At 42.7% G+C, this 13,676-nt stretch overlaps 2 protein-coding genes across 2 annotated transcripts; one reads left to right on the forward strand and one right to left on the reverse strand.

The window, feature by feature from the left end:
- The first annotated feature begins 4,874 nt into the window (after positions 1–4,874).
- On the forward strand, positions 4,875–8,982 carry LOC125771942 (uncharacterized). Its single transcript, XM_049443147.1, has 2 exons — positions 4,875–8,248; positions 8,318–8,982. Exons 1-2 carry the CDS (start codon positions 5,083–5,085, stop codon positions 8,476–8,478), a joined length of 3,327 nt encoding a protein of 1,108 aa, XP_049299104.1. The 5' UTR covers positions 4,875–5,082; the 3' UTR covers positions 8,479–8,982.
- Positions 8,983–10,146: 1,164 nt separating this feature from the next.
- LOC125772018 (uncharacterized) lies at positions 10,147–11,400 on the reverse strand. Its single transcript, XM_049443294.1, has 3 exons — positions 10,888–11,400; positions 10,701–10,809; positions 10,147–10,603 (listed from the first exon to the last, which is right to left on the reverse strand). The coding sequence occupies exons 1-3, from the start codon at positions 10,980–10,982 to the stop codon at positions 10,355–10,357; spliced, it is 453 nt and encodes a 150-aa protein (XP_049299251.1). The 5' UTR covers positions 10,983–11,400; the 3' UTR covers positions 10,147–10,354.
- Between the last annotated feature and the right edge of the window lie 2,276 nt (positions 11,401–13,676).

The raw sequence follows: 13,676 nt of genomic DNA on the forward strand, positions 1-13,676 counted from the left end.
ATCACATAAGATGAAAACTTGATCTCTAAACAAGGCTTTTAATAATTTTTTTTGTTCACGAAATTGAATATTCACAATGGATATTTTGTTCACAAAATTCTTTCAAAATACTATTTTATTATTTTAAATTTTAAACAAAGCTCGGAACATTCTATGACTGAGACTATTCTTCTACACTATCATTGAAGTTCTTACATTTATTTCCTTTGTCCGTTTCCAGGGTAAATGGTCATGAAAACACGGACCGGGCATGCTCGCCTTAACCTCCGCCGGCAAACAATTGGACAACCTAACGAAGCTTCTAACCTCTCGATCTAACAAGGGCCCAACATCGTCAGCAAACCTCCGGGAAAATAGCTATTCTTCCAGACGCGAGGCATGATCACTATCTATGACGGATGATCGCCCTTCGATCGTCATCAACAATGCTACATGAGCTTTTTCCTCTTCCTCTCTTTCTCGCTTTGCCTTTCGCATGCATCTATCGTACCAATCGTCGAAGATGTACCATCTCTGGTTGAACTTTGACGTAATCTACCGTCGTCCATCAACGGCAACAGTCCTGCTAACCTGTTTCCATTTCACGTGTACATTTCCTCTGCCCTGGATGACGCATTTACCTTGAAATGCAGTGAATCAAAGGCATGGCTAAATATGGATATCATGCTGAGCTAGATTCTTGGTTCATGCAATGAAGGAAGATTTCACTTTCCCCCTTTTTTACGTCTAGACGTTCAGAGGAAGAATACAATCCCGGACACTACCCTGTAACGCATTCGTATCGTGTACTGTTTCCTGTTAAAGAAGACACGTAGATACAAAAAAGTCTAAACAAAGGAGAAGAAAGTTTAAAAAAAGGGACCATAAAAAATAACCTCACAGCCATGCATTGTATAACCGGTCGAAAAAATACGGACATACGGAGACGAGGGAGACACAACAAACGAAGAAACGGATCGACTGTGATCTGCTTTCGACGCGCTGAGACAGTCCATCAATCTGAGATCATCGAACGTCATCGGGTGTTGCCCATTCCGCACGATTCAGGTGTGAATTAATGAAGGTAACATAGCCTCGATGTAGAGATAATTGCAAGGATAACAAGATGAAGCTGACCAAACTCGAAAAAAAATGGACCCGCCAAAGATACCCATCCATCCTATTGGATCCGGAAGGCCCAAAAATTCCAAAAGTTCATTCCATTGCGTATTGATCAATGTTTTTTTGTGCTTTCCTTGCTGAAATTGGATTTCAGCCTGTCTGGCTGACGATCCTTACGATGTGGTCCGAATATATTGTCAACCGTAGGAAGCAGATCAGCAGAAGAAGAGACAAACAAACAAAAAAAGTGCAACCCACTATCGTAACCGACTAAACCGACGATACCAACTGGCAGGGAAACGAGACACATCCTCGCCCCAACGAACGAACACCGTATTATCATTTAAAAGCATCGGTACGAACGGAACGCCCCGTTATCCAGGTGAAAGTGGATACAAATATTTAAATCACACCATGGCGTCTTGACCATTGGCGCAGACGCGCTGTGGTGGTGTTATCCGGAGGTGGTGTACGTTACGGTATCGCCAAATATTCGCGCTCCATCCTCAACGTTACCAACGAACGCTACCGTCGAACACCTGACGTCCTGTGGGCAATGAAATGGTTCGGCTGACGGCTTGAATCATAAGCGCACGATACGCATGTCGATGTAATGAAGTGTGAGCCTACAATTTTCCACCCTTCTTCACACTGTCTCTTTAATGGTTGGCGCTAAGGAAGGCAAAGGGAACAGGGGGAAGGTGCTATTTTTAATGTAAAAATTGCTATTTATATGAAAATTTCAGCACAGAGCGTAATTTTCGCATTCCATCTGGATTTGGGTTGAGATTAAATTTATTTTCTTTTTGAAATCGAGTGTACTTGTTAACTTTACGATATATTGTTTGCTTTTAAGTTGTGCTACATTGTTGTAGTCGCGGTAAGGGTTTTTAAGTAAGAAAGTAACAATAAATTTTCTTTACTTTAGTAGTAGTAGTAGTATAAAAAATTTATAAAATATATTAAAAAAAGATTTTTTTTAAATTCTCATTAAGGTTAATTAAAATTCTAAAATTAAGACAAAACATCACAAAAAACGAAAAGTAGAAAAAGAAACGAAAAAATACTTAGAAAGAAATAGTTAATGAAATCAAAAATTAACAAAGAGGTGTAAAAACAATACACAAAAATTACAATTAAAAGAAAGAGAAAAAAATAAGATGACACGAGCAACAAGAGCTGAAGAAATAACACTAGAAGTAGAAGAGAAATGAAAAATAAAATAAATAAATAAATTAATAATGATAAATAAACAGAAAAGTTTATTGTAAAATAAAACGATAGAGTAAAGAAAATCAAATTTGTATTGAAATAATTCAATTAAATTAATAGAATGAGAAAAAAATGTATATGAATATTCTAGCGTATATCTTTAAGTGAGTATATCACTAAAATAATTAAAATATTTTGCACAAACATGCATTGTGCTAGATAAGCTCATATTAGGTTAATTAGGACTTATAAGTCATTAAGATTAAGATACTGATAACAAAATGAAGATAGTAACGTAAAAGACAGAGATAAAATTAAACGTGATAAATTCTTTCATTTTACTACCGCCACATGGCGCCGTAGGGGATCGTGTCACAGATCATTCGTTAGGCGTGTGTCATGTTAATGCAAGCTAAAAATAACCTCGAAGATTTATTATGCTTTCGTTTGCTTTATCATAATGATAATATGCTTGTGTGTTGTGGTTTTTTTTTTTCTTAAAAATTTATTCATCATCACTTTGAACACCAGGCAAGGTAAATTCTTTGCCGAAGAAAGTTGACCAAACACACGGCCATTTCTTGTTTTATTTGAGTTGTGATGTGCAATATTGAGGAATATTAAACAATCCCATTACTCGGCGGTTGTATTTCATGCAAATCTTATAATCTTTTGCTCCAAGCGCTCCAGTGGAGTAGGTCGAACCGGCAATCATTGATTACCTCTAGCGACTCGTACAAACCTGTCCCGTATTCCTATCTGCACGCCGTGATCGACAGGCCTGATCAGCACGCACGTCGATGTGTGTTTAATAACACCATTTGGGACATCTTCCTTGAGGAGAAGATCACATTTCCGCATTGTTAATGCTATTTTCTCTTGCCTCACCAAAACGGAAGCATCTACCATCTTGGGGGGGGTGTGTGTGGGTAGGTCTTGTAGCAGAAGAAGGGAGTTTTACAAGTTTCCCACCTTCGATTATCTTCGGAACGTGCCATACCAGGCCCACACAAACGTATCGACAGTCGATCGGATCGATAAGACCGTTGGGTTTATTCCGGGTACGCGCTGTGGAATCAAAGCAGGAACACCGTTTTGTAATCGTTCGAAGCTTTTTGTACCAGAAAGATGCGTTTGCTGCTGAGCTCGAAAGATACCGGTATGTTTGTGGGGAGTTAAGATTCGGAACCTGTTCATCCTACGGGGTAGAAAAACACTTACATCATGTAGGTCAATATTACGGCTGCGATCGGTAGATGGTTTCACATTGCCATTACTGTGATACATTTAGATGTTCTTGGGCGGAATAGTGTCAAGGTAAAAGGATGGACGATGGTCACTTGCCTCTACGACCATTCTTGTTCGGCAGACTACTCCAAACCTTCCTAACCTCTAAACAATACCATTTTGCCATTTGTCATCGCGCAACACTAGCGCGATCGACGTCGCAAATGATCCTCTCGCACTCACTGTGCTGCGCATGCATCATGCGTGATGGCGCTGCATCGCGACAAACGCACCGAAATGCATCAAATTCCATGTCGCCCAAGGAAGGTGCGTGTTTGCTGTTCCATCACGTACCCCCAACGCATTTGTGTGTCCGTTTTCTTCTCGAATAAATATTATTCCATGCCATTCCATGACTTTCAACCACCCGAAGCACGCAGGGATGGATGGAGGGATTGGTGGTAATAGCTCATCGCAAACGGATCGTCCTCGAAAGCCGATTGTCCGGTACGCACGTTTGTTTCGCACCGTTCCTACCACCTTGGGCCCCCCTTTAACGGACAACATCCGTCCGGGTGATGATTTATGTAAATCGGTAAACTGGAGTTGCATAACGATGGTTTGAAACTTCGCAGCGAAAGCCCGGTACACGATGCTTCGATTCCAATTAATGCAGCGCATATACCGTGCGACACTCTGGTCACACGCGTGAAGGCCGGCTGATTGCCAAAAAAAAACGGGAACGCTTCCGAGGATGGTATCGGTGGTCGCGTGGTGGCAAATTCGGTGTTGCAGTGTCGATTTCCCGAACGGTTCGTGACATAGATTCGATGGTGGTTTTTCGGGATTGAGACGGTTTTGAACTGATTTTTGTTTTATCCAAAAATTTGCAACACAATTACCATCTGTGGGCCGTCGCTCAATGGCATTTCGGTTTTATGGCAGCATTCTTTTTTGCGCTCTTCGGTAGCATTTTGAGATGCTGATCATGTAATGTTTAATCCGTATGCAACGTGTGACATCTTAAGCAGCTAGGGAAGATTATCGTGATCGTCGTATTAGCGAAATTAGAATGGTTTTTGATTCATTTTTAAAGCACGGTTTAATTAATGTTTAGCTCTATTGATCAATTGTTGTATCACAATTTATTTGTTGAATAAAACATTTTATTCGGTTGTTAGTCATAGTTGCTTACAAATTTAATTTAAAATTAATTCGCTACTAAAATCAATTCAAAGTTTTTGAATCCCTCTCGCCCATGTGTAACTGCCATTTTAAATGAACTGGTATAAACAAGAAACGTCAAACGACGCTTCATTATGGCGTCTGCCCGCATGAGCTAACCCTGTCATCTTCTGGATTATGCTGTCATTAAACGACGCAGTGAAAAATAATGCAATAAGCTTTATTTTTACCTAGTGAAATATTTGCTTTATTTTCGACTGTATTCCATGTTTCAGAGCAATTATCCACCGTGATTCGTTGGCTAAAAGTGATAGAAACCGCATACGTATAAACTCGTTTTAATATTACCCTCCCATCATGGGTATTCGCAAGTGCATCGTACCGGATTGCCCTTCCACATCGGCACGTCCGGAAGATCGTGGTGTAACATACCACAAAATACCCTACCTGGAGGATATGAAACGCTTATGGATTGCTGCATGCCATCTGCCGGATGATTATTTCGCCACGAAAGGGTCGAACGTGTGTAGCCGGCATTTCCGGAAGGCCGACTTTCAGGAATTCAAGGGTAAAAAGTATGTGCTAAAGTTTGGTGTGGTGCCTACAATTTTTGACTGGACCAACGCGAAACCATCGGCTGATGATGCTACCGCAAAGAGTACGCCGAAAGCGTCGAAAGCCAAAGATGATACAGCTAAGGGACAGAAAGCGGATAAGGTTAAGGAGGAGATACCGCACGAAGTAGGCGACAAGGATGATAATATTGTGCTGAAAGAGGACACCAAGGTAACGGCGCTGATGAAAAACGAACAGCAGTCACAAAAGGCTTCGACGCCTGCTAAAAGAAAATCATCATCGTCGAAGCGTGCTAGCAGTGGTAAGAAGACGTCCACAACACCCGCCAAGCAAGCACGCGTTGAACCGGTTGCATCATCCACCAAGAAGCAAACGCCGAAGAAAGGATCAGCGGAATCGAAGCAATCGGTTGCTAATGAAACGCAACCGCCCGCTGCTGCTGCTGCTGCGGATGAACCTGAACCGGGTGGAGCTGTACCAGAGAAAGCGATCGATTTCACACCGGGCACGAAGATAGAAGCGCAAGATTTTAGCGGCACATGGCATGCGGCCAAGCTGCTCGAAGTCGACACGGAGGACCGGGAGGTGCTGGTACAGTTTGACAAGACGGACAAAATCAAATCAACCACACAGGAGGAATGGATATCGATGGATAGCGTTAGATTGCGCCCGATTTCCAACAGCAACTTTAGCGTAGGTGAAAAGGTGTTTGCTCGGTGGAGTGATTCGCGGAAGTTTAAGGCGACAATTAAAAGCGTCGTGGAGAACAATATGTACGAGGTGGTGTTTGATGATGGGTTTGCAAAGATTTGCAAATCGTCCCACATTAGTCGCATTAAACGATCCGAAGAAGCAAAGGCGGAAACGGCGGAAAAGGATCTCGATGCTAGTGGGATCGTATCGGATGTAACGATAAAGACGGAACCCATTGGAGCGGGCGATCAGAGCGCGGACGCTGGTGTTAGTGCACTGTTGTCGCTCAATCAGCTTCGTATTGCGCAGGTGGTGAAGTTGAGCGAATTGCCAGAAATTCCACAAACCGGGGAATGGTGCTGCCACTGGATGAATGATTATCCCGTAGGGGAACCATCGGAGGTGGATCTACCGGGTGGCCGAGTGTACACGGTGATCGTGCCCGATTGGCGCATGCCGGAAGGATGGGTAAAGCACATCTTTCAACGTATAACGACGTACGGCAAGATGGACGTGCTGCTGGTTAGTTCCAGCGGGAAGGTGCTTCGGTCGAGACAGGAGGTGAAAACGTATTTGGAAGAAATAGGCGAAACGTACGATTCGAACAAGTATGACTTTGGATTGCACATGAAGCGTTCGAAGCAGTTGGGTTGCATTCACTACACCCAGGAGTACAAGGACAGTTTCCTGCCCAAACCGGTGCAGGAACCGTTACTACTAAACACCGAGGTAAATATCGGCTCGGTGAAGGTGAAGATCATCGACAATTTGTTCCAGTGTCCGGAGGAGGATTGTTTGAAAACGTTCCGAAAGGAGAACCATCTTCAGATACACATCAAACACTACCACAAAGAGTTAGCCAAGGGTTTGGGAGACATTCCGAACATGCAGGATCTCGCAGCACTTCGTACGCCGATCGAATTGCTTGAAACGCCGAAACCGGTCAGTCGTAAATCGCATGCTACTTCCACGCCGAAAGCGTCCGCACCGCCGGTAGTTGTGAAGGTAGAAAAGATGGATGAGGATGAAACGGTACCTGCACCGGAACCGGCTGTAGAATGCACGGTTGTAGCAGAAAGCAAACCCACTAAGGAGGATGCTTTAAAATCTCCTAAAGATGTGAAGCAAGAGATCGAAAGTAAGCCCGTTTTGGAGAAGCTTGAGATGAAAGTACCTTTGGACGTGGAACCATCCGTTGCACAAGAAATGGCTACCGATGGAAGTGTCGTACCGTCCACGTCTACTTCCACGCCAGCCAGCACCAAACCAAAGCCACCAAGTAAAGTAACAAAAATAAAGCTTTTCACACAGAAAAAGGCGTCTGGCGATGTGAAAAAGGTACGCCACGGACTGGTGTCGAAAAAGAAGTCATCCAAATCGAAGAAATCGAAGCGTTCGAAACCGTCGCGACGATCGACGGCGGTGGCTGCGAACCGATCCGCACCGGTAGTGCGTGCGACCGATACCAGCCTGGGTTCGTACGCGTTCGGTAACTACAGTGGTGCGTTCCACAATGAGATGAGCGGTGGATTTTACGACGAATCGATAAATGCCAGTGTCGGTGGACCTGGCACCGGGATGGTCGATGAGAACGGTGAGCTCATTAAGATCGTACGCATGCGAAAGGAGGAAATTATCAACTGTCTGTGCAAGGTGACGGAAGAGGATGGGCTGATGGTACAGTGTGAGATGTGTCTTTGCTGGCAGCATGCCATCTGTCAGAACATACGCAACAGTAGCGAAGTTCCGGACACGTACGTGTGCAGCATCTGTCGCTACCCATATATGGGCCGTGCCTCCAAACGCTATGCACACGATCAGGATTGGCTGTACGAAGGGAAGCTTCCGGTGGCGAAGTATCATGCGGCCAACTCCAAGCACGTTCAGCGATTTGATATACTGAAGAACTCGCACACACTGACGGGCAATCTGCTCGAGCTGAAGCGCTTCATGCACAGTTTGCAGATGAAGATAAACATTGCGGAGAAGAAGGATCACCCGAAAATGTACCTGTGGTCGAAGAAATGGGAGAAAAGTCCACCACGCGGAGACGGTAGCAGCAGTATGGCGACGGTAGTCGATAAGCAGCAGCAACAGCTCGTTGATGGCGGAGATCAGCAACAGATGCCTCAGATACCGGTACCGGAAGCACCGATCGATCCGGCCGAATGTCAGGCCATTCTGCTGGATCACATTCAGAAGCAGCAGAACGATGCGATGGGAAGATTGCAAGCGATCGAGGCACAGATAATAGGTACGATCGGTATGGAAATGCTTTGGAAAGCAATTATGGCTCATATTTCTTTTACTTTGCTTTTTGCAGGACTGGAAGCTTACGATGAAAAGGCAGAACTGTTGGAATCGCCCACTGCAAAGAACTATCCGAAAACGAAGCAAACCATCCACATGCTGCTGAACGATTTGCTGAAGATGAAGAAGATTGCCGAAATTCATTCGGATTTGCTTAGTCTTCCGGTGCAGTGATCACCCGGAAGAAGATGCATGTCTCAATGCTTTAATGTACACAGAAGCAGCAAAGTTTCATATAAACTACTTAAAATGTAACACACTTTATATGAAGCATGGTTGGAACTAAGTAACAGTATGTATATCTATATGAGCAGATGTACAATTGAATAAGGAAGTTTGCTTGTTTGAAGCTATTTTCGTTGTTAGATTTTAGTCAGGAATTTAAATTCAATTTTATAATGAGTCTTTTCAAAATGCGCTTATATTGTTTTGAAGTGGTCGGTTATGCGCGAATTCCAAACACAGCGACGAATCAACTGTGTTTTATTCAAATCATAAGTAACCAACCATTAGGAAGGGCAGGATAAGACCGAATACTGTTAAAGAGCTAGGTTCAGTTGTATTGTTTGCAACGACATGTAATCGAACTGAGGGAAGTAAGAATTATTTTTTAATGTTTCGAATGTAATATAACAAAAATATTCGATAGACTAGACTCTACTCTAGCAATACAAATAATTTTAGATTTTCTTTTCGTTTGTGTTGACTAATATCCGAATTTGTTGGACGTATTTTTCCCCAAGGAAACCTCAGGAAACCCAGAAAAATGTTGAAGTTTTAGAGCAGTAAAAGGAGAATAAGAACTTAAATCTTCCCGGTATATATTCCAGAAAAGAATTAAGCAATAATTTACTTTTGCTTTGCTACTTTCAGCGTTGCTTTCGTTTCCAATATGAACGGCTGAACAGTTCTGAATAAAAAGAAAATAAATAAGAGTGTGTTTTTATTTGAACCTGGGGAACGAAATTTTCATCACTACGTTCAAGGAACGGAACGAACTTAGTACGTTCGGAACTAAATTCTCATCACTAGTATATACATTAGACCGATCCAGATCCACATAAGTGATTCCGGTGGAGTCCGAATCCAATGTCATTCAATACGGTTGCTGAATGCCTCGAACGCTGGACGCTTCGCCTACTTTTTCGCAATTATGACGAATATTATATAAGGGGAATGAATCCGACTAGTCATAGAAGATTCCGTCCTCTTGCCTAAGACCAGAAGCGAATGTAACGTAGTAGTAGATGTTTGCTCCTCTATAAGTTCGTACGCCTATAATATTCGGAAAGTGCCTTCGATCAATGAGAACGTGATCAATCTGAGAATATGCCTGGGAAGAAGGTGCTGCGGATGGTCACGTGCTTGGAACAGGCGAAGTTTACTAGACAAACCCCATTGTTATTCGTCAGTTGGTTGGCGAAGAAACTTCCCATCGTGGCAGAGGCTTGAATGCCTCTTCCCATCGGAGCTGAGCGTAAAAGTCTCCAACGAATATCTCGAAGTCGTGTTGTGGGCAGCGGCCATACTCTCTTTCTACCAGCTTATAGAACTTGTCCTTATCATCATCGGTGCTTCCAAGGAGCGCACTATCCCCATTGATAATGCTCAGGATGAAGGAACTTCCTGATTATACTGTTCCGGAGTATCGCTTTTCCAAGTTTCCAGACATTCGAGGTGTATTCTCGATATATAAGAAAAGACAGGTTCTAGTGGGTTTAATTTGAGTTCTGGAAGATCAATTCTGGAGGAGCACACAGATGAAATAGTACACGAAACAGGCGTCATTCGTTCCATTTGAATTTCTCAAATAAATGACATGAGTGTAAGTCGGAAACGGCATTCACTGGGCTGTAGATGTAACTTTATTGTAGGCTAATTTTCTATTCCATATTAGCAAAAGCACACTGCTGGAACGGTATTGAGTACACCGTTTGGAGTGCAAACTCTTTTAGCTGTGACAAGCAATTAGTTTTCTTTCTTATGATATTATGCGGGCGGGATGCAAAACATACGATGAGCGAAGACAATCATCCTTCCACATCGAGGATTACACATTGTTGTTGTAATCGAATTCCTCGTCATTGTAGTAATCGAAGACCGTGTACAGTGGGTCCATGCGTCGTTCCATCGTATGAGGATGGGAACGCAACGAAATGGGAGACGGCTGACACAGTTCACTGTTACAGATGCCGTTGATACAACCATTGCATTTACCGTTGCAGCATACCAACCCAGAAACACACTGGCCGTCGCGCAGGGAGGCGGCCAGAGTGTCACCGCACACTTCTCCCGGACCCTTGGTAAGAGATAGCGTAACAAGACCAAGTTTAGTTGGAGAACTCTGTTGTGAACTATGCACAGGTCGGATATGTGACCTGCACCTGGTACCTTACCCGGTAGCAATCTTGCTTCTTGCAGATGTTAGTAAAAAATCCAAATTTACACTCGTTTGTGTTTTCTACTGCTTGTCTAAACCTGCAAAGCAGCTCATATACAGAGCCCCTGTTTCAAAGAAAAACGCAGAGTGTTTAGCACGGACGATGGTATAAAGATGGACAGATACAGCTAGCAATAACTGACGGTTGAGCTAAGCTCCAGCTGAGGTATCCCGTCAACAGCACGCTTAGTAGCAGAATAGTTCTGGAGGACATCTTGCATTGAATATAAACACACATACACAGAAAGGCACTCCGAATAAGTACACCAAGCGACAAGAAACTGGCTCAACGGACACCGTAAAACGATTGAAAGCACTAAGACGCCCGTTAGAATACGGCCCGAGCTACACACTGCCTCATCCGGTGCAGTAAAAACGAAATACTACACTACACTTATTATTAGTTAAGTGTATTTCGTTCCGTACCTGCTAGGTTCGTTCCGTTCCTAATATATTCGTTCCGTTAATATATACTGGGAAGCTGATGACTGTTCTGCTAGCTGAGCCAGTAATAAAAAATTATTTAAATTTCTCGTTGAAGTAGGTGCAGCGAATCTACAAGGTTCGTTCCGTTCCTAATTGAAAAGAAACTGGTTCCGTTCCGTTCCAAAAAAACAAGGTTCTACTACTTATAATGATAAAACCACTCCCGGAAGCCACAACACTGCTCAACACGCTACACCGGATGTGTCTGCCTGTCTTCAAGGATTCTTCCACAGCCTTTTATACTTCCCTGATGTTACATTTTTCTTCCAAGCAATCGATCATTATCGCCATTATCAAATCCTAACCCTCTTTATTGTTTTCCTGGTTCGGCTGAATGGCCAATCTTCATTACGAGCATCTTTCCTGCATGCATTCATTCATCAAAAACTGTTTCCGGACACCACACCACACAGGTTGGCGTTTCTTGACGTGCTACGGGTGTCTCTCCTCGCATTCACTTACTTACCCCATTTGCTGCTGATCTGGGATCCAATCCCACGCAGACGGCGATAGAGTTAAAAAATGCAACATGGCTGGCTGTGGTTCACGCATTAGCATTTTTGTGTAGTGGCCATCCGCTAGAAAGGAATCAACCCTGTCCAGCGATGCACTAATCAAAGTGCATCCCGCTGATCAAGTGAACTTCTTGGTATTGCGAACTATCGAAACGAGGTTGGATTGTTCTTTTTCCATTTGTCCGTTTTTCTTAAATGCGGAGGGTGGAATAAATATGTTATTTTAATTGTAAATTTTGCATCAATTGCTTACATAATTACACCACCGCCCAGTAAGGTACTTAAAATGCACGAATCAACGCGTTGGTAAGGTAAGTGAGTTAGACGGATGAGGGAGAAAAACTAAAACACAGAACTAAAAGTGTTGGCTGGGTTTGAAAATCTCCTAATAAGTCAAAACGTTTGCAAGAGACACTTTTAAGCTAAGTTCAATTCGAATACTCGATCAAACGTTTACCGAAACATAGCGATACAAAACGTATATACTACAAACTACTTCATACTACGTGATAGCAAAGTTCCTTTTTTTGGAACGGAATTAGTTTCTTTTCTATTAGGAACGGAACGAACCCTGCAGGTTCGCTAAACCTACTGCAACGGGAAATTTAAACAGTTTTTTTATTCATAACTGAGGTAGTGATGGGCGGGTTGATCAGAGCGTACCGGATCGGAGACATCCATAAGCGACCCGAGTAGGTTCAGTAGGTGCAATGATTCCGGTAGGTGCAAGCTACCATAAGCGACTCCGACCCGTGGGTGCATGCAGCGAGTTCGGGTTGGAACTACTGAACCTACCTATATATGGGGCGGTTCGAATCCGCTGCACCCACGGGTCGGAGTCGATTCCGATTCTGCTGCCGATTCCGATTCCCGACTTCAGGTCGAGACATGAAATGAATCGTATGACCCATCGCTAAACTGACGTCCTATTGGTCACAATTCAAATATGTATTTTTCCTTTTCGTTCTAGAGATAATGTTTTAGAATAATTCGTCTATAGTGTTTTTTTGGTTAAAGTCTGAAATAAGGACCCCCCCCCCCCCTCTCATGATCACTCACTTGAGTGGCTATTTTTCGTGCAGGGTGGTTCGCAATCGGTTGCGTGTTTTTTTAAATTATGTTTCGAGACACAGACACCTGAGGGCATGACCGTCGAAGAAGAAAATGTAGCACTTGGTGCCATCTATCGACCACAGGTCAAAGATTGACGATCTGTTGGATAGGGACCGAGTTATAGGCAAAACTTGGTGCAAAAATGAGGAATATTTTACATTTTCTCAAACAGGGTATGGAACTTGGTTCGTCGAATAATTTCTGGCACAGACATCTGAGGGCATGGCCGTCCAAGAAGAAAATGTAGCCATTGGTGTCATCTACCGACCACAGGTTAAAGATTGGCGATCCGGTGAATACCATCCGAGTTATAGGCAAAAATTGGTGCAAAAATGAACCTTTTGAAATTTTCAAATTTTTATATTTTTTTATTTTTTTCTAATTTTTTATTCTTTTTTTAATTTAAAGCATTATTTGAGTGAAAAGAAACTTATTTGACCCAATTGGCATTGAAATAAATCAATTTAATTTTTTTTGCAAAATTTCTCAAAAAAAACGTAAGGGGTAAGCCTTATGAAATTTTCGAGTTGAAAATTGTTTGTAAATTTTTTTCTGATTTGTTATTCTTTATTTAACTTAAAGCATTATTTGAGTGAAAAGAAACTTATTGCAACAAATTCGTATTCAAATATATCACATTTATAAATTTTGCTACGTTGCTCAAAAATGAGGACAATTTTAAATTTTCTCAAACAGGGTATGGAATTTGTTTCCTCGAATAACTTCTGGCACAGACATCTGAGGGCATGGCCGTCCAAGAAGAAAATGTAGCAATTGGTGCCATCTATCGACCACAGGTTAAAGATTGGCGATCCGTT

Source organism: Anopheles funestus, chromosome 3RL, assembly GCF_943734845.2.
Source record: "Anopheles funestus chromosome 3RL, idAnoFuneDA-416_04, whole genome shotgun sequence".
NCBI classification, from domain to species: Eukaryota; Metazoa; Arthropoda; class Insecta; order Diptera; family Culicidae; genus Anopheles; species Anopheles funestus.